Raw genomic sequence first — 25,820 nt, forward strand, 5'->3', positions numbered from 1 at the left:
GGTCCGATTTTGTGGGTTGGGCCCCTCAGGGTCCGATTTTGTGTCCGGGGCCCCTCAGGGTCCGATTTTGTGGCCGGTGCCTCTCAGGATCCGATTTTGTGGTTGGGCCCCCTCAGGGTCCGATTTTGTGGCCGGGGCCCCTCAGGGTCCAATTTTGTGGGTGGGGCCCCTCAGGGTCCAATTTTTTGGCCGGGGCCCCTCAGGGTCCAATTTTGTGGGTGGGGCCCCTCAGGGTCCAATTTTGTGGGTGGGGCCCCTCAGGGTCCAATTTTGTGGTTGGGGCCCCTCAGGGATCGATTTTGTGGTTGGGGCCCCTCAGGATCCAATTTTGTGACCGGGGCCCTCAGGGTCTGATTTTGTGGGTGGGGCCCCTCAGGGTCCGATATTGTGGGTGGGGCCCCTCAGGATCCGATTTTGTGGGTGGGGCCCCTCAGGATCTGATTTTGTGGTTGGGGCCCCTCAGGGTTCAATTTTGTAGGCGGGGCCCCTCAGGGTCCGATTCTGTGGCAGGGGCCCCTCAGGGTCCGATTTTGTGGCCGGGGCCCGTGAGGGTCCGATGTTGTGGCCGGGGCCCCTCAGGGTCTGATTTTGTGGCCGGATCCCCTCAGGGTCCGATTTTGTGGGTGGGTCCCCTCAGGGTCTGATTTTGTGGCAGGGGTCCCTCAGGGTCCGATTTTGTGGCCGGGGCCCCTCAGGGTCCAATTTTGTGGGTGGGGCCCCTCAGGGTTCAATTTTTTGGCCGGGGCCCCTCAGGGTCCAATTTTGTGGGTGGGGCCCCTCAGGGTCCAATTTTGTGGGTGGGGCCCCTCAGGGTCCAATTTTGTCGGTGGGGCCCCTCAGGGTACGATTTTGTGGTTGGGGCTCCTCAGGGATCGATTTTGTGGTTGGGGCCCCTCAGGATCCAATTTTGTGACCGGGGCCCTCAGGGTCTGATTTTGTGGGTGGGGCCCCTCAGGGTCCGATATTGTGGGTGGGGCCCCTCAGGATCCGATTTTGTGGGTGGGGCCCCTCAGGATCCGATATTGTGGGTGGGGCCCCTCAGGGTCCGATTTTGTGGCCAGGGCCCCTCAGGGTCCGATTTTGTGGCCGGGGCCCGTGAGTGTCCGATTTTGTGGCCGGGGCCCCTCAGGGTCCGATTTTGTGGCCGGGGCCCCTCAGAGTCCGATTTTGTGGTTGGGGCCCCTCAGGGTCCAATTTTGTGGTTGGGGCCCCTCAGGGTCCGATTTTGTGGTTGGGGCCCCTCAGGGTCCGATTTTGTGAGTGGGGCCCCTCAGGGTCCGATGTTGTGGCCGGGGCCCCTCAGGGTCCAATTTTGTGGGTGGGGCCCCTCAGGGTCCAATTTTTTTGGCCGGGGCCCCTCAGGGTCCAACTCTGTGGGTGGGGCCCCTCAGGGTCCAATTTTGTGGGTGGGGCCCCTCAGGGTCCAATTTTGTCGGTGGGGCCCCTCAGGGTCCGATTTTGTGGTTGGGGCCCCTCAGGGATCGATTTTGTGGTTGGGTCCCCTCAGGATCCAATTTTGTGACCGGGGCCCTCAGGGTCCGATTTTGTGGGTGGGGCCCCTCAGGGTCCGATATTGTGGGTGGGGCCCCTCAGGATCCGATTTTGTTGCCGGGGCCCCTCAGGGTCCGATTTTGTGGCCGGGGCCCCTCAGGGTCCGATTTTGTGGCCTGGGCCCCTCATGGTCCGATTTTGTGGTTGGGGCCCCTCAGGGTCCGATTTTGTGGGTGGGTCCCCTCAGGGTCTGATTTTGTGGCCGGGGTCCCTCAGGGTCCGATTTTGTGGCCTGGGCCCCTCAGGGTCCAATTTTGTGGGTGGGGCCCCTCAGGGTTCAATTTTTTGGCCGGGGCCCCTCAGGGTCCAATTTTGTGGGTGGGGCCCCTCAGGGTCCAATTTTGTGGGTGGGGCCCCTCAGGGTCCAATTTTGTGGCCGGGGTCCCTCAGGGTCCGATTTTGTGGCCGGGGCCCCTCAGGGTCCAATTTTGTGGGTGGGGCCCCTCAGGGTCCAATTTTTTGGCCGGGGCCCCTCAGGGTCCAACTCTGTGGGTGGGGCCCCTCAGGGTCCAATTTTGTGGGTGGGGCCCCTCAGGGTCCAATTTTGTCAGTGGGGCCCCTCAGGGTCCGATTTTGTGGTTGTGGCCCCTCAGGGATCGATTTTGTGGTTGGGTCCCCTCAGGATCCAATTTTGTGACCGGGGCCCTCAGGGTCTGATTTTGTGGGTGGGGCCCCTCAGGGTCCGATATTGTGGGTGGGGCCCCTCAGGATCCGATTTTGTGGGTGGGGCCCCTCAGGATCCGATTTTGTGGTTGGGGCCCCTCAGGGTTCAATTTTGTAGGCGGGGCCCCTCAGGGTCCGATTTTGTGGCCGGGGCCCCTCAGGGTCCGATTTTGTGGCCGGAGCCCGTGAGGGTCCGATTTTGTGGCCGGGGCCCCTCAGGGTCCGATTTTGTGGCCGGGGCCCCTCAGGGTCCGATTTTGTGGTTGGGGCCCCTCAGGGTCCGATTTTGTGGTTGGGGCCCCTCAGGGTCCGATTTTGTGAGTGGGGCCCCTCAGGGTCCGATGTTGTGGCCGGCGCCCCTCAGGGTCTGATTTTGTGGCCGGATCCCCTCAGGGTCCGATTTTGTGGGACGGGCCCCTCAGGGTCCGATTTTGTGGCCGGGGTCCCTCAGGGTCCGATTTTGTGGGTGGGGCTCCTCAGGGTCCAATTTTTTGGCCGGGGCCCCTCAGGGTCCAATTTTGTGGGTGGTGCCCCTCAGGGTCCAGTTTTGTGTGTGGGGCCCCTCAGGGTCCGATTTTGTGGTTGGGGCCCCTCAGGGATCGATTTTGTGGTTGGAGCCCCTCAGGATCCAATTTTGTGACCGGGGCCCTCAGGGTCTGATTTTGTGGGTGGGGACCCTCAGGGTCCGATATTGTGGGTGGGGCCCCTCAGGATCCGATTTTGTGGGTGGGGCCCCTCAGGATCTGATTTTGTGGTTGGGGCCCCTCAGGGTTCAATTTTGTAGGCGGGGCCCCTCAGGGTCCAATTTTGTGGGTGGGGCCCCTCAGGGTCCAATTTTGTGGGTGGGGCCCCTCAGGGTCCGATTTTGTGGTTGGGGCCCCTCATGGATCGATTTTGTGGTTGGGGCCCCTCAGGATCCAATTTTGTGACCGGGCCCTCAGGGTCCGATATTGTGGGTGGGCCCCCTCAGGGTCCGATATTGTGGGTGGGGCCCCTCAGGATCCGATTTTGTGGGTGGGGCCCCTCAGGATCTGATTTTGTGGTTGGGGCCCCTCAGGGTTCAATTTTGTAGGCGGGGCCCCTCAGGGTCCGATTTTGTGGCCGGGGTCCCTCAGGGTCCGATTTTGTGGGTGGGGCCCCTCAGGGTCCAATTTGGTGGGTGGGGCCACTCTGGGTCTGATTTGGTGGGAGGGGCCACTCTGGGTCCAATTTGGATGCCAGGGTGGCTCAGCCTCCTTTTTGTAGGCCAGGGTCTATCAGCCTCCGATTTGGAGCCTTGGGTCACTCAGCTTTCGATTTAGCGCGCCGGCCCTTTAAGACTCATTTTGGTGCGCCGGCTCTTTAAGAATCACTTTGGCGCGTCGGCCCTTTAAGAGCCAGGGTGGCTCACTGGGCTTCTAAATCCACTTTGGCACACATTCTCTCTCAGGGGCAAGTGTCATGTGATGAAGCTATATTTGCATTTGTGGTGTGGGTTTTGCTTTAAGAGCTGATATTATGTGTCAGAAGCTCTGTCTTGGAGAGGTCATGTGACGTTCGTAGGCGTTGGCATAGTAACTGGGTCTGCCTGCGCATATCAATGAGCTCAACTGCCATTTCAATCGCCTCAGGGCATGTTTTGCCATTTCCCATTCAAATGCATTGAGACAGTGCATTCCAATGACGGGAAAAAAAATTTTCAAACGTAAATTGCGCAAAAACTACAAATCCGATCGACACGAAAAATACTTAGCACACCTCTCATGGATGCTGGCTTCGAAACGACACCTCAACGGAGTCTGTGCGTGTAGCGGTTCGGGCCGTATTAATTGCGGAAATCAACTTAATAATAATAATAAGAAGAAGAAGAAGAAGAATAAGTTAGCAGCGTTCGGATTACAATATAGTGGTTTTTTCAAACCACTATAACTAGATGTGTATTTCCTGAAGGAAGTACAGATAGTGGTTTGAAATGGTGCCCGGGCTGCCCCTTTAAGAGAGACTTGGCTGCTGCCCCTGCAAGACTTTCAACTCAGGATCCGTTTTAACTGTGGGTGCCTCTCAGGGGCCACTTTGGCCTCAGGGTCTGATTTTGTGGGTGGGACCCCTCAGGGCCCGATTTTGTGGGTGGGGCCCCTCTGGGTCCGATTTTGTGGCCGGGGCACCTCAGGGTCCGATTTTGTGGGTGGGGCCCCTTAGGGTCCGATTTGGTGGACGGGGCCACTCAGGGTCCGATTTGATGGGCGGGGCCCCTCTGGGTCCGATTTGGTAGGCGGGGCCACTCTGGGTCCGATTTGATCGGCGGGGCCCTTCAGGGTTCGATTTGGTGGGCGGGGTCACGCTGGGTCCGATTTGGTGGGCGGGGCTTCTCAGGGTCTGATTTGGTGGGCGGGGCTCCTCAGGGTCCGATTTGGTGGACGGGGCCCTTCAGGGTCCGATTTGGTGGGCGGGGCCACTCGGAGTCTGATTTGGTGGGCGGGGCCCCTCAGGATCCGATTTGGTGGGCTGTGCTACTCTGGGTCTGATTTTTTGAGCGGGGCCACACTGGGTCCGATTTGGAAGCCAGGGTGGCTCAACCTCCGATTTGGAGGCCGTGGTGGTTCAGCCTCCGATTTGGAGGCCGGGGTGGCTCAGCCTCCGATTTGGAGGCCGGGGTCACTCAGCTTTCGATTTGGCGCGCCGGCCCTTTAAGACTCATTTCGGTGCACTGGCCCTTTAAGAATCACTGTGGCACGTCGGCCCTTTAAGAGCCAGGGTGTCTCACTGGGTTTCTAAATCCACTTTGTCGCACATTCTATCTCAGGGGCATGTGTCATGTGATGAAGCTAGATTTGCATTTGTGCTGTGGGTTTCACTTTAAGAGCTGATATTATGTGGCAGAAGCTCTGTCTTGGAGAAGTCATGTGACGTTCGTAGGCGTTGGCATAGTAACTGGGTCTGCCTGCGCATATCAATGAGCTCAACTGCCATTTCAATCGCCTCAGGGCACGTTTTGCCATTACCCATTGAAAAGCATTGGAGCCAGTGCATTCCAATGACGGGAAAAAAAATTTTCAAACGCAAATTGCGCAAAAACTATAAATCCGATCGACACGAAAAATACTTAGCACACCTCTCATGGACGCTGGCTTCGAAACAACACCTCAACGGCGTCTGTGCGTGTAGCGGTTCGGGCTGTATTAATTGCGGAAATCAACTTAATAATAATAATAAGAAGAATAAGTTAGCAGCGTTCGGATTACAATATAGTGGTTTTTTCAAACCACTATAATAAGTTAGCAGCGTTCGGATTACAATATAGTGGTTTTTTCAAACCACTATAACTAGATGTGTATTTCCTGAAGGAAGTACAGATAGTGGTTTGAAATGGTGCCCGGGCTGCCCCTTTAAGAGAGACTTGCCTGCTGCCCCTGCAAGACTTTCAACTCAGGATACGATTTAACTGTGGGTGCCTCTCAGGGGCCACTTTGGCCTCATGGTCTGATTTTGTGGGTGGGGCCCCTCAGGACCTGATTTTGTGGGTGGGGCCCCTCAGGGTCCGATTTTTTTGGGTGGGGCCTCTCAGGGTCCGATTTTGTGGCCGGGGCCACTCAGGGTCCGATTTGGTGGCCGGGGCCCTTCAGGGTCCGATTTGGTGGCCGGGGCCCCTCAGGGTCTGATTTGGTGGGTGGGGCCCCTCAGGGTCTGATTTGGTGGGTGGGGCCCCTCAAGGTCCGATTTTGTGGCTGGGGCCCCTCAGGGTCCGATTTTGTGGCCGGGGCCAATCAGGATCCGATTTTTGTGGCCGGAACCCCTCAGGGTCCAATTTTGCAGGTGGGGCCCCTCAGGGTCCGATTTTGTGGCCGGGGCCCGTCAGGGTCCGATTTTGTGGGCGGGGCCCCTCAGGGTCCAATTTGGTGGGCAGGTCCCCTCAGGGTCCGATTTTGTGGGTTGGGCCCCTCAGGGTCCGATTTTGTGGCCGGGGCCCCTCAGGGTCCGATTTTGTGTCAGGGGCCCCTCAGGGTCCGATTTTGTGGTTGGGTCCCCTCAGGGTCCGATTTTGTGGTTGGGGCCCCTTAGGGTCTGATTTTGTGGCCGCGGCCCCTCAGGGTCTGATTTTGTGGCCGTGGCCCCTCAGGGTCCGATTTTGTGGCAGGGGCCCCTCTGGGTCCGATTTTGTGGGTGGGGCCCCTCTGGGTCCAATTTGGTGGGCGGGACCACTCTGGGTCCAATTTGGTGGGCGGGGCCTCTCAGGGTCCGATTTTGTGGTTGGGTCCCCTCAGGGTCCGATTTTGTGGTTGGGGCCCCTCAGGGTCCGATTTTGTGGCCGAGGCCTATCAGGGTCCAATTTTGTGACTGGGGCCCATCAGGATCCGATTTTGTGGCCGCGGCCCCTCAGGGTCTGATTTTGTGGCAGGGGCCCCTCTGGGTCTGATTTTGTGGGCGGAGCCCCTCTGGGTCCAATTTGGTGGGCGGGACCACTCTGGGTCCAATTTGGTGGGCGGGACCACTCTGGGTCCGATTTGGTGGGCGGGGCCTCTCAGGGTCCGATTTGGTGGGCGGGGCCCCACAGGGTCCGATTTGGTGGGCAGGGCCACTCTGGGTAAGATTTGGAGGCTGGGGTCGCTCAGCCTCCAATTTGGAGGCCGGGGTCGTTGAGCTTCCGATTTGGAGGCCGAGGTCAAAAAGCCTCTGATTTGGAGGCCGGGGTCGATGAGACTCCGATTTGGAGGCCGGGGTGGCTCAGCCTCCGATTTGGAGGCCGGGGTGGCTCAGCCTCCGATTTGGAGGCCGGGGTGGATCAGCCTCCGATTTGGAGGCCGGGGTGGATCAGCCTCCGATTTGGAGGCCGGGGTGGCTCAGCCTCCGATTTGGAGGCCGGGGTCGATCAGCCTCCGATTTGGAGGCCGGGGTGGCTCAGCCTCCGATTTGGAGACCGGGGTGGCTCATCCTCCGATTTGGAGGCCGGGGTGGCTCAGCCTCCGATTTGGAGGCCGGGGTCGATCAGCCTCCGATTTGGAGGCCGGGGTGGCTCAGCCTCCGATTTGGAGGCCGGGGTGGCTCAGCCTCCTATTTGGAGGCCGGGGTGGCTCAGCCTCCTATTTGGAGGCCGGGGTGGCTCAGCCTCCTATTTGAAGGCCTGGGTCGATCAGCCTCCGATTTGGAGGCCGGGGTGGATCAGCCTCCGATTTGGAGGCCGGGGTGGATCAGCCTCTGATTTGGAGGCCTGGGTCGATCAGCCTCCGATTTGGAGGCCGGGGTGGATCAGGCTCCGATTTGGAGGCCGGGGTGGATCAGGCTCCGATTTGGAGGCCGGGGTGGATCAGCCTCCCATTTGGAGGCCGGGGTGGCTCATTGTCCGATTTGGAGGCCGGGGTGGCTCAGCCTCCGATTTGGAGGCCGGGGTGGCTCAGTCTCCGATTTGGTGTGTCGGCCCTTTAAGACTCATTTGGGTGCGCTGGCCCTTTAACAATCACTTTGGCGCGTTGGCCCTTTAAGAGCTAGTTTGGCTGACTGGGCTTCTTTTAAATCCACTTTGGCGCACACATTCTCTCTCAGGGGCATGTGTCATGTGATGAAGCTAGATTTGCATTTGTGCTGTGGGTTTCGCTTTAAGAGCTGATATTATGTGGCAGAGGCTCTGTGCTGGGGTTCAAGTGAAGTTCGTAGGCGTTGGCATAGTAACTGGGTCTGCCTGCGCATATCAATGAGCTCAACTGCCATTTCAATCGCCTCAGGGCACGTTTTGCCATTTCCTATTGAAAAGCATTGGAGACAGTGCATTCCAATGATGGGAAAAAAAAATTTCAAACACAAATTGCGCAAAAACTACAAATCCGATCGACACGAAAAATACTTAGCACACCTCTCATGGACGCTGGCTTCGAAACGACACCTCAACGGAGTCTGTGCGTGTAGCGGTTCGGGCCGCATTAATTGCGGAAATCAACTTAATAATAATAATAAGAAGAAGAAGAATAAGTTAGCAGCGTTCGGATTACAATATAGTGGTTTTTTCAAACCACTATAATAATAACACTTGTCACTTTTGACAGGACAACAGCTCCTATATAAACCAGTATGACACAATCACTGTAAAATGGTTGCATTTTTCATTATGGCTGTGTGCTTGCATTGTTTCCTATAGGGAAACACACTGTGGTCACAGTTATTACACAATTTTCACATGGCATACGGGAGACATCTGCTCTAATTTCCTCACACAAATAAATCTATGTCCTATAAAATATAGGGGTAAGGATGAGTCAGAGCTGCTGTACCTGAAAATAAATGGCATAAATTAGTTAGGCATAATGTTCTTAATAAGAACTAATACTGGGATAAATGTCAGCTTATAATCAGTAAGACATGACTGTGCAGAATTAATCATGTCTGACCTGATATTCGAACTGATGCTTGGCTTGCAAAAAATTTTGTGATCATAATGAATTGCATACTTAGGACGTTTTACAAGTTTTTGGCCTCAAATGCCTTACGGCAGTGATGATGAACCTTTTAGGGACCAAGTGCCCAAACTACAACCCAAAACCCACTTATTTATCTCAAAGTGCCAACACAGCAATTTAACCTGAATTCCGAGGCTTTAGTTTACAAAAAACAACTCCTGCAGATAGCAGGCGGGGGGCAGCAGAGAGCAAATGGGGGGCATCAGACAGCAGCCACAGACAAGAGCAGGGGTACCAGACTGCAGATATAAAGGAATATGCTTCCTATCCTGGAATATGTGCTCCCCACACCTTGTATATGTGCTTCATCCTGGTATATCTATACCCCCATCCTTGTATATGTCCTCATCCTGGTATATACCTTTCATCCTGGTATATGTTCCCCCATCCTTGTATATGCTCTACCAACCCATGTATATGTCCCCATCCTGGTGTATGCTCTTTATCCTGGTATGTGCCCTTTATTCTGGTATATGCCCTTTATCCTGGTATATGCCCTTTATCCTGGTATGTGCCCTTTATCCTGGTATATGCCCTTTATCCTGGTATGTGCCCTTTATCCTGTTAAATGCTCCCCCAATCCTTCATTGTATACGATTCTCCAGTGCAAACATACAAAAAGCAAAAAAGCTTTTTTATATATACTGTATTTTAGTGGTTAAAAAATTCAGAACTTTGGTTTATGTTGCCATTTTCTGACATTTTTCTATTGCTGGAGATGTATGGGGGCACATTTTTTGTGCACTGAGCTGATCATTTTATAGACACTCTAAGGCCTCTTTCACATGTCAGTGTGTCTGGTGCGTGTGGTGACAGTTTTCACGCGTACCGGAGACACTTACACACGTAGCACGTCAGGGTGTTTTCACAGACCGTGTGTCCATGGGCAAAATACCCTGACATGTCCAGATTTTAACAGCAGCACAGGCTGCAAAACGTCCCATACGTGTTTACACAGATGACACACTAGGGATGTCATCAGCATTATACATACCGGCACCTGGGAAGCAGCGGTACAGGTATTGAAGACCAGGTGCTGAAGACCGCTCGCATCATTCTCCACTACTCTGCCAGCGAACAGCACTAGCAGTGGAGAATGATGAGCGTTATATTCAACTGACAACACTGAGATGGGACTATTACTCCCATCAGCCTATATCTGCTGCCACTAAAAACAGTGAGAACAGGCTGATGGGAGTATTCATCATAAATAAATAAACTTGCATGGGTTCCCCTGAATTTTTGATAACCAGCCAGACAAAACTGACTGCTGCGGGATGCAACCCTCAGCTGTCAGCTTCAAGAAGGCTGGCTATCAAGAATAGAGGGGTCCTCACACTGTTTTTTTAAGTTATTTAAATAAATAATTAAAAAAAGGTATGGGGTCCCCGCATTTTTGACAACCAGCCTTGCTTAAGCCAACAGCTGGTGGCTGGTATTCTTAGGCTGGTAAGGGGCCATGGATTTTGACCACCCAGCCTAAAAATAGCAGCCCGCAGCCACCCAGAAAAAGTGCATGTTTGTTGGGCTGATGTCACCTTTGTATTATCTGGTAACATCAAAGCCACAGATTAGTAATGGAGAGTCATCTAAAAGACACCTATCGATTACTAATCCTATAGTTATATTGTAAATAAACACACAGCCAGAATAAAGTCCTTTATTTGAAATAAAACAAAACACAGTTTTCCATTTTTATTTAAAAACAGCAAACACAGTTATAGTCACCTAACGCCTATTCCATTGAAGCCAACGCATCTTGGCACTGTCCAGGTTGAAAACTATTTATCCCCAGACATGGATTACGTTGGACAGAATGATGGACAGGCGAGGGATATTGTTATTATTTTATTTTTGTTTTATTACAGGAGACGCTGGATTCAATAGAATGGGCATTAGGTGAGTATAACTGTGTTTGTTATATTTGTTAGCTGGTGTATTTTGCACTAGTTTGTTTAATAAAAATGCCCAGTATATTTGATGCGCTTGATTTCCTTTTTTTTGTAAGGTATACATTACTTTTTTAGTTATTTGCTGTAACTGCAACTTATTTTTAGACCTTTTTTATATTTTACTTTATAAGCTATATTTTATTAACTTATACATTTGATATACTGTAATTTTAAACAAAAGCAAAACCTGTTTTTAAATTAGTGAGATAAACTAAAATCTAGACAATTCCACTTCTGTCTATAGTGTATAGATGATTTTTATCTTACCGCCATCTTGTGGCTGAAATAGAATTTTTCTGATACTCTGTAGGAACTGTACTGCAATGCGAGTGAATTTTCTGAAAGAAGTGACAATTTTGATTATATTTTTTGTGTTTTAAAAAAGTTAATTTCTTGAAAGAAAAATATCAAACAAATTGTAAGTCGTGCAAAATACCAAAATTGATCTTTCAACCATTTCTGGAACAGAGTGCAGGGCAGCCATCAGGGCATGGGGCCTGGTGAACAGAATCAAGGAGGAGGAGACCAGACCCAGTCCGGGCCCACTCTTTTTGCTTTTGCTCACTGGGCCCCATGATATGTATAATGATGCACTGTGCCCTGGCACCACTCTAGGTGGCACACATCTCGACGCTAGAAACTCTTCTGGAGCTCCACGGACATCAAAGCAGAACAGCCGCACAGCTCCAAGGAAATTCCCTCCTCCTCTTATGTGACGCACTGGTAACTTCGCTGACATGATGACATCGTGTAGGAGACAGCATGTACAAGCGCCAGGATACCAGTCCAGAAGTGGAGCTGCAGGGGATCATATGCAAGGTAAGTATTTTTTTTCAAATAAAATGAATTAAATCGGTGCAAATGATGAACTGAGATTGAGGGACAGGAGACAGAAAATGATGTAGTGAGGTGGGGGAGCGCAAATAATGATGAATTGGGGTGGTGGACAGCTAACGATGAATTCAAAGTGGTGGGGAGAGAAAATGAGGATTTGAGGGTGGAGAACAAATAATGATGAATTGAGGGTGGGGGAATAAATGATCTGTTGAGACTGGGGGATGAGGGACAGTAAATGATGAGTGGAGAATGAGGTACAACAACAAATGATGAATTGGGGGTTGGGGCAGCAAATAATGATAAATTAAAGGTGGGAGAGAGCAGTTGCTAATGAATAGAGGGTGGGAGTGGAAGAGAGCAAGGGCATGACATAATGAATTGGGGCGGAGAGGAACAAGTAAGTATAATGAATTGGGGGAATGGGAGGCACAAAGTGGGGGGCTGAGTATGCAGAAGTGTGTGGTAATTAATTAGGGGAAGAGTGCAAGTGCTAATTAATGTAGATATTTATTCGGTAGGGAAAATGGCTACTTATATATTTTTATTATATTTTGAATGGTGGGTTACATAATAACTAATTATATATTAATGATGGGTGCACATCTGTATTCAGCTGCATAGTGTAGAAGTTGGGGAAAAAGTGGGGAATGCTCTGAAAGCTGTGCTTTAGGTAACTATGGGTTATTTTCTGCAGAGAGGAGTCCTGGGTGTAAGAAGGGATGGTGGTTTGAGCTAGATGAATAAGAGAAGCGAAGATGAAGGATTTCAACTAGAGACGTCACTGGTGAGAGGTTGGCCACTATTTTGTTATTGATTTCCTATCCTTAGGATAGTTCATCAGTATCTGATTGGTAGGGGTGCAACACGCAACATCCCCTTCAATCAGATGTTGCCGGCAGTGGTCAGAAGTTCTCCAATGCTGATGAAACACAGCAGCTCCATCATTTCTATAGTGCAGATCTATCCCAAATTCAAATGAATCAGGGGTGGATCGGCAGACCCTGGCCACGGCCACTATAGATTTGACAAGCTACTGTGTTCTGTCTTGATCCAAGCGCTACTGGCCACCTCTGGCGCAAGTAATAGCTGATTGGTGGAAGTGAAATGAGAAAAAAGGATTATTTTGTGGGGATTACTTTTTGAATTCTCTATGTTTGGTGTTCTTTTAAGTGGTTAAGTATACAGCGGGTGAAATAATTATTGAACACCACCAATTTTCTAAGTAAATATATTTCTAAGTGTGCTACTGACATGAAATTCCCACCAGAGGTTGGTATCAACCTCCAAACATCAAATCCATATAGGCAAAGCAATCAAAGCAGAGATGTCCATAAATTAAGTTATGTGAAATAATGAGAAATGGCACAGGAGTATTAAAAGAGAGGTGCAAAAAGCCAAGGAAAGTCATGACACCAGCTGACACCTATTACTAATTAGATTACAACCCTGTCACTTAGTGTAAAATAATATCAGTTGGTTCAACTGATAGCCTATAAACAGGTGTTGAATTATCAAGGTGACACATAAAAAAAAAATCTCATGATAGGTAAAATCAATGAGTTATCTCAAGACCTTTGCAACCTTATTGTTGCAAGACATACTTAATGGTTACAGAAGAATTTTTAAACTACTGAAGGTTCCAGCAAGCAATGTTGGGGTCATAATCCAGAAGTGGAAAAAAATATAATTTCACCATAAACCGGCCATGATCAGGTGCTTCCCGCAAGATTTCAGATGGAGTAGTGAAAAGAATTATCAAAAGAGTTGTCCAAGAGCCAAGGACCACTTCTGGAGAGCTACAGAAAGACCTGGAATCAGCAGCTTCATTTGTTTCAAAGAAACTATAAGTAATGCATTCAACCTCCATGGCCTGTATGCACGCTCACCACATTTCTGAAGAAAAACATATTCAAGCATGTTTAAAGTTTGTTCAACAACATTTATATAAGCCTGTGAAATATTGGGATAAAAATGAAGGATATAATCCACCGCACACAAAATTTGATACTTTGCAAAAATAAGTGATTTTATTCAACACATCCAGTCTTGACAAAAAGTGCCAGAATTTCAATTGTAGTATATATACATCCAGTAGATTACCCCAACGTTTCGATCCTCCCGGATCTTACTCATGGGATACTACAAGATAAGAGAAACAATACATCAACTATATCACATGCAATGGGGGAAAAGAAAAAACAGCGCATGAAATATAATACACAGCTAATATAGACTGGGAGAGGACATATTGTAAGAGAATGGTCAGCCATAATATACTGAGCGGCCATGTTGTCTCTAGCAGCCATTTTGTTGAAAGTTAGACAAGATTTAACTTTTACAAAAGAGCTAATAAAATGTATTTAATGGAGGATGGAAAATGAGATCATGTCTCCTAGCAACCTCATCAGACGTGCATAGAGGAGGATTGGATCAATCAATAGGTCCATAGGTCACTAAATATATGGTCAATATGCTTATACTTGATAGTGTGGTAGTGAAGTGTAGAGTAGTTAAAATGTCAGGATGTAAGAATTTAGGGACCTAGACTGGAGACAATGATAAGATTTTAGGACAGTAGCCATAGATACCAATGACTTATGGGTTTTAGTGTTGCTTGAAGAAATGTTAATTAATATCTTCGCATTATGTCATTATATTCTCTTTTCTAAACCACGTTTCTGTAGATTACCATGAAAACTCCTTAGAATTATAATGTTAACGCCCTCTGCGGCAAAATGCAGCTTTCTTTGTTCTGATAATGTATAAGAAGCTCTTGTTACTGTTGATCGGGGCCATTCCATCGCCATCATGCCACTGTGCCTCACCATGGCCAGGGCACAGAGCCTTATCATCGCCAGACTTCCTAGCGAATCTCTGCCTGTCTGTATTCCTGTTTTTGCCCGCATATTCCAACTCCTCTGTCATTCTGTATCTGTTTTGCCATGTATCTCCGAATAAACCTTCAACCTCAGCTTGATAAGAGATCGTCTGTGGAACTTCTTCCCGGCTCTTCCAGCTCTCAGTAGGACTTTTTCTTACACATATGATGAAGAATAATAAAACCAAAATCATAATGACGGTAGAGCCAACCTGAAATAGAATAAGGTGTGCCATATATATACATAAATGATACAAGAAGTACAGAAAATACAAAAAATATATTACACAAATATATACAATGGTCTCTGAAAGGAGGACACAGGAGTTTCGAGAAGATGAGACCAGAGGTTTTTTTTACCTTAGTAACAAGAGTGTCAGTATAGGGCACTTCTGAAAGTGGGGCGGTCTCCCTTTAAGGTATTCCCCGGTGTTATGTTGTATATAAGCAGTTGTAGACAGGTTGCATCTGAAGCTGCATAAACTTAATGAAGGGTATCAAAATGAATAAAAGGAATATGCCCTGTATGTCAGTAGGTTTATGAACAATGTAACTAGACATAGGTGATATACCTCAGATTTTTATCCTTTGGTTTTATCAGATTTTTATCAGCCAAGTAAATTCTCAATTGGTTTCAGAGAAAGATAATAAACCTTCTAGAATATGTGAGCCAATCACTGGACCTGAATCCAATAGAAAATGTATAGAAGGAACTAAAGCTCAGAATTCAAAGAAGCAGCCCATAGAACTTTCAGGATTTGAAGAGTGTTTGTGTGGAAGAATGGGCCAAAATTACACCTAAGCAATGCATGCGACTAGTTTCTCCATACAGTAGGCCTCTTGAAGCTGTCGTCACTAAGAAAGGCTTTTGCGCAAAGTAATTCATTTTCAGTAAGCGTGTTCAATACTTTTCCCTGTGTTGTTGTTTCTCATTAATAAACATAACTTAGTTTATGGACATCTATCATTTGATTTCTTTGCCTGTGTGTGTGTGTGTGGATTGGATGGGATGTTACTAATTTTGAATACACAATTAAGCACTTGTCTCCATTTGCATTCCAGCTTGTGCCGCCACGTGATGCACAGGTGCACAGGGAGTCCTCGGTCTGTCAACACCTTGAACGTGTTGTCCACAGAGTGAGTATAGAGAAAAGCCACAACAAGTTATTGGAAGAGGAGGAAGGATCTGGGGAGGTCATAAGTGATTGGAAACTTGCTAAGTTATACAGTTGTCCGTCTTTTTGCACAGTGCTATTAGTGCTATTGAAATGAGCAATATGTGATATTTACAGGATATAGCCTGATTATGGCACCTTTAATATTACCACTGCATTGCACCATTGCTGTGGCTTCTGTATAAGGATTATTAAAATGGCCACTGTTTAACACTGCAGGTAACTGTATAGAACACATTAGTCTGAGCACTGTTTGGCATTATCGTGATCATTTTGATAAGTGGAGTTAACTGAATAGAGGTGATAGATAGGCTAGGCATTTTTGTGATGGGCAGAAGCTTACCACCAATGAGGCTTCTTAGCAGAGGGACCTGGTGCCGAATACTCCCCCTCTTACCTGATGTCTTTTCAATTCTCCCAACATATCATGTTTGGGGCAGGCTCATGTGCTGAACCCGCTCCATTACCTGGCGGGTGATTGTTGTTTAGGTTTGCTCTAATAGTAGAAGTTTAACCCCTTAGATGCCACGGTGAACTGCATCCATGGCATCTGAATGGTTGAATATTGGAAGCTCTGTCATGGGGCCCCCATGACACAGTTGTGGGAATCCAGTGGGCTGTTTAGTGTTCCATGGGGAAACCCCAAAAGATCTTTGCCAGGATTTCTTTGGACCCTTTGCTTGGGCACACCTCTGATGATAGTGCCTTTTAGACCACGGTCACACATTCAGTATTTGACATCAGTCTTTGTAAGCCAAAACCAGGAGTGGGTGATAAATACAGAAGTGGTGACGTGTTTCTATTAAACTTTTCCTCTGATTGTTCCACGTTTGGCTTACAAATACAGATGTAAAATACTGAACGTGTGAACATGGCCTTATAGTGACCATGCACATGTCTCTACCAATGAAAATGGCAGTATTGAGCAATGTGTAATAATAATAATAATGATAATCACATCTGTACATCTTTATTAGATTTAAAATAGACAACATTGATAAAATACAGTACTTTAGTAAAACACATATATTTATTTGGTAGACGGAAGTAACTGTCTTCCCTTCAAAGAAACAACAGAATCTTCTTTTATACACAACAATTGCAAAATTAACAAAGACCCGTAAGTACACTCTTAAGACATTGCGAAAGAACATAGAAAATAGTAGTGTATGACAATCACAATCACCAAAAACTCCCATTCAGCATTTCTGTGCGGTTTTCCTAACCATACAACAAGAGGGGATATTTGGTCTATTTTGGTTACCGAATGTCAGTAATCCGATCACCGGCACATATTAAAAATCATTAGCTAAACCTTAAAAGGTAGAGGGACCGTTTCTATTGATTGTGCTCTAGACAGCGATTTATCATAAGAAAAGTATATCGGTCCAAAAAATCTGTCATAGTAAGCCATTTTTCACGAGAACAACACTGAATAATACAAAAAAATACTAAAAAATAAAACTCATCTCAATAATATATTGTACAAAGCTTATACAGCAACACAGGTTGAACTGCAACACTATACACAACCTCAATCTGAGGTGACGAGACAGTAATATTAAATATAGGAAAGGCAACACAGTCACAGACAAAGTCATTTCTTTTTCTTAATTCACATCTGCGTGACATAAGACCAACACCACGTATGTGTGCAAAAGCTGAAACTCACGTTGCACTCCATTTCTTAAATTAAAGGTACCGAGCACGAACTCAACATTTACGGAATGTGATTTTTTTTTTGGGAGATAAAATGAAAAAAAATAGAGCGTCTCTGCGAATGTGACGCGACGAGTAATGATGGCAGGAGGGAAATAGTGATGATGAGAAACACAGCTATGGAAATATGAAACATAGGTAGTTTGAGTTGTGTTTTATATACAGTAATAGAAAGTTAGTTAATAGTAGAAGTATTAATATTAGTATTAAAATTAAAATAAAGTAACAGTGCTAAAACTTCTACAATAATTACTATTTTTCAACCTTATTGTTCTTGTTAATTTAAGTAGTTATTAGTCATTCCTAGTAGCAGCAGCAGTTGTAGTAGTGCTATGGTACAGTTAATAGCTGTTCCTAATTTTAAACTAATTTTCTTTTTATAAATGGTTGACATTTCGATTGCTATGTTTTTTTTTCTCTCTTAATATATAGATACAACTAATATATATGTAAAAAATGTGTTAAAATATTTCTATATTAATTAATATATTGGCCAGGATTTTGCATTATTATTATTATTATATTTTATTACTATTAAAAAATAAATATTATTTAATTATTATTGAGGTTAGTTGAATAATATTTTTTTCTGAGATTTCTTTCATGGGAATTAATAAATTCTCACAGCTACTTTTTAGCTCAGCAGTGGACTACAAATGGCCTCTTTTTTAGGCTAGTTTCACACTAGCGTATGGAGGAGCTGCGGACGGCTGCGGGCTTCCTCCGTGAAGCTCCGCCTCCGGCCGCACCTCCTCCGGTCAGCTCTGCCTCTGTCGGCATGCGGCCTGCGTACCCTATCTTTAGCATTGGGTACACAGGCCACGCCGATGAATGCGGATGCCTCCACATGCATCGTTTTGACGGTGCGACCACCTGTGCAAAGCGCAGCATGTTGCTTTTTGGTGCGGTCGCCACACCGTCAAAAAGATGCATCCACAGGCATCTGCATTCATTGGCATGGCCTGCATACCCACTACTAAAGACAGGGTACGCAGGTCGCATGCCGTCAGAGGCGGAGCTGACCGGAGGAGGTGCGGCCAGGGGCAGACCTTAACAGAGGAAGCCCGCAGCCATCCGCAGCTCCTCCATACACTAGTGTGAAACTAGCCTTAACTGCACTGCATCACAACAAAAAGGCAAGATTTTGTGTAGCGGGTCATTGACAGCAGAACACAAAATGTTAAACATGGATATTTTTCTATAACTTGTTCCATTTTTCGTTCTATTTTGCAGTTTTTTTCGTTTTTGTTTTATTTCTTAAACTGTTTGTTTTTCATCCTTGTTTGATTCATTTTTTTTAACTTTTTTTGGTGTTTTTGAAACGTTGCAGGACTACGGTTGATAAAAAATGACAACGTACAGTATATGTCCAGGTAAATGATGCAAATGCTGAAAATGGATTTTTGAAAATAAATTTAATCCATTGACTTCTGTGGATAAAAAAAAGATGCAACAATGTTGGAACATGAAGTGAGTTGGAAAAACTCCATACACATAAAACAATAAAATATAGATGTGAATAAAGGCATTATGAATTGGCAATGCTTTTTTTAATTAAATGGAATGAGCGCCAATCTGTATCACACAAGTATGAATGAGCTCTTAAAGGCTATGGACATGAAAAAATGAAATAAATTGATTTTTATATATGGTACCGGAATGAAATTTGCAGCCTGATTTAAGTTTCACATTATTTTCGTGTGAGAGTGTCTCTCCCAGTAATTTACGCTGGATGTGAGGTCTGTGTGAATGCAGAGTACAGTTTTCTTTATTTCCGGTAACCCATATATTGGCACAGCTTCTATACTGAATTATTTCCTCTTTGTATGCTTTCCTCCTTATCTGTAGCCTGTTCTTTCCTCTCTCCCTGAGTTTGTACTTGCTCTCTCCCCTCTCCAGCATGTGAAGCTGTGTCTACACCCCATTTCCTATCTCTAAGACTAACAGAAGTAAGGGGAAAGCAGAGAGATGCATTACAACTGAGCAGGATCTCATGTGGTCAGGGACGTAATGATTACAGTCGCAGCGGGTGCGACCATGAATGGGCCGGGCCTGTGCACGAGGGGGGCCCGATGACGCCAGTGCATATTTTAGCTGGATGTGCATCTGTGGATGCACATTCAGCTGAAGTGAATTGTGGCACAGTAACCCACTGTGTCCCTGCCTCTAAATACAAGGTGGCGGCCAATCAGAGGCAAGCAGCTGACAACGGTGTGCAAGTCACTGGCGGTGCATGGCGGTGTCATTATGTGCTGCGTGCTTGTACACTGAAGTTAGCTGCTGGCCTCTGAGCGGGATACAGAATAGGACACCGGCTGGTGTGAGAGCGGGGGAAGGTGAGTAGAATTATTTTTTTATATATTTAAGAACAGCAGCAGAACGGGCCATACATACCAGGATGGGCCCAGGATAGGAGACATATATACCATGATGGGCACAAGATATTGAACATATATACCAGGATGGGGCCCAGGATGACAGATATATATACTATATGGAGGACATACTGTATATACCAGGATGGGACCAGAATGAGGGACATATATGCCAGGATGAAGGACATGTATAACAGGATGGGCCCAGGATGATGGACACACAGTATATACCAGGATGGGCCCAGAATATAGGACATATATACCAGGATGAGGCACATATATATAAGGGTGGGCCTAGAATGAGGGTCATATATACGAGGATGGGAGATATATATACCAGGATGTGGGAATTATATACCAGGATAGGCACAGGATGATGGACATATATACCAGGATGGAGGGCATATATACCAAGATGGGCCCAGAATAAAGGCCATATATACCAGGATGGGTCCAAGGTGGGGCACATTTAAATATAAGGATGGGCCCAGAATGAGGGTCATATAAACCAGGATGGGGGATATATATACCAGGATGTTGGACATATATACCAGGATGGGTCCAGGATGATGGACATATATACTAGGATTAGGGACATATATACTAGGATGGGCCCAAGATGGAGGATATATATAAGAATGGGCCCAAGATGTGGGTCATTTATACCAGGATGTGGGTCATACAGTAAATACCAGGATGGGAGACATATATAACAGATAGGGGCCCAGGATAGAAGACATTAGTACAGGATGGGGGACCTGACTTATTTACTAATGCATTACAACACACCATCATATTATTAATTTAATTTTACACAAGAGCAGAAATTTATTTTAATTATTAATTTCTTCATAGTGTTACAAATAAGCTAGAAGAGATAAAATGAGAAAAACATTATTTTAATTGCTATTGATTGTTAGATATTTTTAACAGCGTAAAAGGCTTTTGGTCTGATTTCTACTTCCGTAATCCTTGATAATAACTGTATGCAGCACAAATACATCTGACTAACATGGGCTTTCCTAAGTATTTTATATCTACGGTAATTTTAACAATCCCTGCATTAAATGGAGAATACATGGAGCTTTCAGCAAAGAGAAGTTCCCATCATCACCCAAATGTGCTTCTCGTCCGGGAGAAAAGAAATGGCAAAATTAAGAGCAATCATCTGAAATTAGTTGCATTCACAAGCTTGGTCAGGCCTTTGTTGATCATGAAAAGGAAATTGATGTGGCGGGGGCGGGGATGGTGCATTAAATCTAGCATTGATTTTGGCACTTTGAGATGGAACATACATGAGATGCTGTAAAACCAAAGACGATCATGCAAAACTATGACTATATAGATTGTGTATATTATAGACATTTAAAATAGATTTTACCCATTATACAACATTAATAGAGAACAATATGAGAAAAGAAAGCAATCTGCTTCCTATTAGAGTAAGATTTTATCTTCTTTCTTATTAATATTATGATGCATTTTCCACTATATCACTGCAAAACATACAGAAGGAATTTATTCACTCCATAGAAGACATTTATGAGACGTAATTATTAAGAATAAAGTCATAGGTCAAGTATTGGTAACAGTGCATTAGAATTGTGCGTCTTAAGAGGCTACAGGGATCATTTATACAGAAAGTGCATGTTATCATATGGGAACACCAAGGACTTCTTACAAGAGACATCACTGGAAGAAAAGCCATGCATCAATTTACCCAGCTGACATCATTGCTGAGGCGTAAAAGGGTAAAGCCGCTCAGCAACTAATTTTGGCTCCCCAGGTAGTGACCCACAGTAGGCCGGTGCCTATATTAAGGTCATCGATATAGCTCAATATTTAGACTTAAAGGGGATAATCAGACTTGGGTCACTCTATGTGACTGAAGGCTTGTAAATCCTCTCCGTGCGCACTGTCAGGATTGTTCGGTAATGGAATCGGGAGTGACTGATCATGTGGCCGCAAGTATGCGATTTGCATACTTACGGCCACATTACGACTAGATGTTTCTGACCTTCAATTCACTTGCAATGACATCTAGTTGGCACGTGACCGCATGTATGTAAATCACATACTTGCTGCCCAATCCTGAGAATCCTGACAGCGCACACTGAGCACTAAGTGGATTTATATAGAATGACTGCAGACTTGGAAAAAACCCCTTTAAAGTGAAGATCCCCTATTAACATAACATGATTGTTTTGTCAATTGGCTTAGTTTTCTTTTGGCAACTTCCTGCAAAATAATGACTTCTATATGGAGCTTAGAGGAACTCGAAAGCCGAAATGGTGAAAAAAAACCCCAAAAGACTGTTTTGGTCCTTAAATGGTTACTGTACTTTAAACACTCTCATTTGGTGATGTCATACCCCCCCAAAAAAAAAATCACTCCAAAGTGCAGGTCACTAGGTGTCTTCTCTCTGTATAACTTGCTGCCTGTTGTCAAGCGTAATCCATCTCTAGCAGGTGAGACCTGCACATTCATTACAGAAGGTGGGGATGGGGCTTTGACAAACAAGAGGGTAGGAACAGAGAGGCAAAGTGCATGGAGGCCTAAAAGAGAGTTGAGCTTTCAGTTTGGAGCAAAAAAGTAGTTAAACAATGGCATGAACACAGGTAAGGAGGTCCCAGCTCATACAATGCTGCGAGAAAGATGATGAATAGGAACAGTCCAATGGATGGCAAGTTACAGAGCGTGAAGATTGGGACAGTTCTTGGCTAAATTAGGCTTTCAAGTTTTGACTTGATGTTGAGGACAATGCCATGCTTTTTTGTCACTAGAAGGAAATCCTCTTACCTCACAGTCACAATCCCCAAAATCAATATAGAATGACTATATAAGTAAAATATACCCAGACTATATGTAAAGAACTCCTTTATGAAAGGGAGCCTACATTTTGTTCCAAAACAACACTACTATTTCCGGGTTCTGTCTGGTACTACAGTTTATCAAGCAGACCCCTTTAACCCCTTTTTTCCAACCTGTTTTAGAGCAAAATTACATTCACTATTGTTCTACTTTCATCTATTGTATTTTTAGTCTGTGCATTCTCCGAGTACTGATATGACTTGCTCACGATTATGTATTTTGCTTTTTCTGCTCAGCTTTTGCCTTTTTAATAAAATTGCCCAAATCTGAAGTTGAGGACTTTTTCAGTGGTTTCAAATGCACCGGATTCCTTACCACAAACTATCTAATAACACTTGAATATATAGATTCTTCCTACATTATCTGAATATTTAATTATTTATGTTCTGTTTAGTGGGATAACTCACTACTGGGTTGACCTGCAAAATGTGGATTTGATGGGTCAAGCATGTTAAGCTTTTTCTTAAAGGTCCTAGTCGAAGAACAATATCATACATTAGGTTTGAATTGTTTGGAAACCCATACAAAATAAAATATTTATTTTTAGAAAATAGGATATATTTAGCATATATATATATATACTTCTCTGGAAAATTAGATGTCTTTAAATATATCAAATGTAAATTAGAAATTCCATCTTGATACTATGAAAGGCAATGCATTTTCTATACTGTAAATCTTTGCCTTAGGACATATTATGACATTGATTCTTTTTTTCGTTACAGTTGGCACATTCACATAAAGAAGCAATTATTTTGCTTAGCGCATGAAAAGGTACACATGATACCGTTTTCCTAGACATCAGAATTGCAAGTAATATGGCTATCTAAAAGCTAGACCGGATACGGAGTAAATGCTTTTCAAATACGACTATACTCGAGGTTTTACGGCACAATATTGAATTACGTTGATAACGCACCACAAATACATTCACACAGCTCTGACAACTCTGTAGTGTACCTAAGAGTTTCCACCTGCCCTAAGGATCACTTTATAAATCTTGTCCAAGGCGTTCAATCTCATCAATCAGAAAATCAATGTCTTGATGAGCTGCGGCGGGGTTAGAGATCACCATGCGGAAGAAGTTTACTTTGTCTCCATGAGGTTGGTAACTGACCATGGTGGTTCCATATTCCATCATCCGAGCTTTTATAACTGGGGCTACCTGAAGAGAAAAAGAAAAAAAAAGGTTGGACCAACCATAGGAGAGGGTCCTTAAGGTACCCGCCTTCCAGTTATACAAAACATGTTCTTGTATGAAGATTGATCATAAAATTTGGAATCATCGTGCCCATAGAAAATATTATCAATATGGTCCAACAGATTATTTTGGGAATCAGCCTATGGCAGGGTCAAACTTGCGAGTGCAATGTGAGAAACTCGCGCGAGTCTCTCGCCTCAATACCTGGCACTGCCGCCGGCATTCGGGACCGGACTGTGCGGCTGCATGTATTTCTATGCAGCTGAACGCTCCAGTCCCGAGTGCCGGCGGCAGTGCCGGGTATTGAGGCGCAAGTTTCTTGCATTGCACTCGCAAGTGTGACCCCGGTCTATGAGAAAGAGTGGCAACTAATTTACCACTTGGGAAGGAGTGTCCAATATGGTTATTTGGTTGTCACTAGTATCCATTATTATGAAGAATCATTCGGCCAGATCAAGAGATGAATTTGCCCCAGAACTAGGCAATGGTGTGGTAAAGTGAATAATTTCAGCATCTACTACAGAACATTTTACTAAAAATAAACATATTTATTTGGTCACACTAAAATTTTAAAAACATAAAAATTAAAAGAAACACTTGGCCTACGCGTTTCAAGCACATGCATGGTCTTTAGCCATGGGCTTGAAAAAAGTAGGCCACGTGTTTCTTTTGATTTTTTTGTCTTTGAAATTTTTGAGTGACCAAATAAATATATGTATTTTTTATTTCAATTGCGAATGCTGGGATTATTATCGACTTTACATTATTCGTGGCCTGAGAAAAGGCCCACACCATTGTCCGTGCACCACAACTAACAAGCTACAATTGTTCCCAAGAAGTGGTGAGCACTGAGCACATGAGTATTGTTTTCTAATTTTGTAATGGCCTGGTACCATGTTGAGTGGCTTGTTGGGATCTCCATCCACTCCTCGGTGGTTCTGCCCCAGTAGGGAAAAAACATTTTATTCTTTACTGCAGACAGTGTCCATGTACTGACTCCTTATGCCAGATAAGTTGGTGACTTCCTCCATATTTGACTAGTAACTCCTCCTCCAACCAATCTGGGGCTACTTTTAATTAGTGATTAATTCTACCTGCCCTTTAATTTTGTAGGCTTTTTGCTCAGGATAGGTATTTGTATGTCTGATAAGAAAAGTTTAGAGTCCTATCAAAGAAAGGTTGCCTTGTTGTTGCTGGTGGACACACATGAATTAACCAATTTGTGGACTGATTATCAATTTTCACAATTTTATAAGTATACTCTATATAACATTTGATATATTCAATGTTCAATGTTTGCATGTATCTTATATGAAAATTGTCTCTTCAGAGAGGAAGATGACTTGAACTCTACTGCCACCTTTTGAATGTAGCAATCCTAAAAGTCAATATCGACCCTTTAAGGAGCCTTGTCACATGATTTAGGATAAATGCCAAACCAGAATCTCAATTTGCAGACACGGTGTGTTGCGCCTTCCTGAGTGCAAAGTATGAGATCTTATTTGGCTGTATGAGAGGCCACTGCTTGTGCTGGGACACTTTTAAAGATCAATTTGCCAGTAGGTTCTCTTGCCTCTTGATGTCTATGTGTTGTCGGTGGTGGTTGTGTTGTACCAATGGGGGCTGCTTCCGCTTTACAGTGTAAAAACCCCTAATTAACATTTACATCACCTTCACAAGTCTTGCCATTCTTTCCTCATTGTCCTCCATGTGTCTTAAACTTGGTGGTACATACCAAAAACAAACATTGGTATGTTGAGGCTAAACAAACAAACAAACAAACAAACAAAAACTGCATTAAAGACTGCAAAGATGCATTGGTTTAGCTATAAACAAGTGGAGAAATCAGTTTTCTACATATATAATCACCAGTTGGCCACTGTCATCGAATCTCATAAGGCACCGCGGCAGTCCCACTTGCGCAGGCGCAGTTTGTGAACAGCCTTGCGGCCATGAACTGCGCCTGCGCAAGTGACATTCACGTCACCGCTATTCTTGCTCAGGCGCAGTAACAGCCGCGTCGTTACTACGCATGTGCGAGAATAGCCATGACATAAATGTCACTTACGCAGGCACAGTTCATGGCCGCAAGAACTGCACCTGCGCAAGTGACATACACGTGACCGCTATTCCCATGCAGGTGCAGTAACAGCCACGTAGTTACTACGCATGC

General features: G+C 45.4%; 1 protein-coding gene across 2 annotated transcripts in view; it reads right to left on the minus strand.

Moving 5' to 3' along the window:
• Positions 1 to 16,435: 16,435 nt before the first annotated feature.
• Positions 16,436 to 25,820, minus strand: part of GAD2 (glutamate decarboxylase 2) — a 135,540-nt gene continuing 126,155 nt past the window's right edge. For both annotated transcript variants that reach the window (XM_073581768.1, XM_073581769.1), the window contains 2 exons: positions 25,319 to 25,408; positions 16,436 to 23,611 (listed from right to left, as the gene is read on the minus strand). In XM_073581768.1, coding sequence (XP_073437869.1) covers positions 23,438 to 23,611; positions 25,319 to 25,408 — 264 coding nt within the window. In that variant the 3' untranslated portion in view covers positions 16,436 to 23,437. The remainder of the gene's footprint in view (positions 23,612 to 25,318; positions 25,409 to 25,820) is intronic.

This window comes from Dendrobates tinctorius, unplaced genomic scaffold (assembly GCF_039654945.1).
Source record: "Dendrobates tinctorius isolate UK_male_01 unplaced genomic scaffold, ASM3965494v1 ptg000070l, whole genome shotgun sequence".
NCBI classification, from domain to species: Eukaryota; Metazoa; Chordata; class Amphibia; order Anura; family Dendrobatidae; genus Dendrobates; species Dendrobates tinctorius.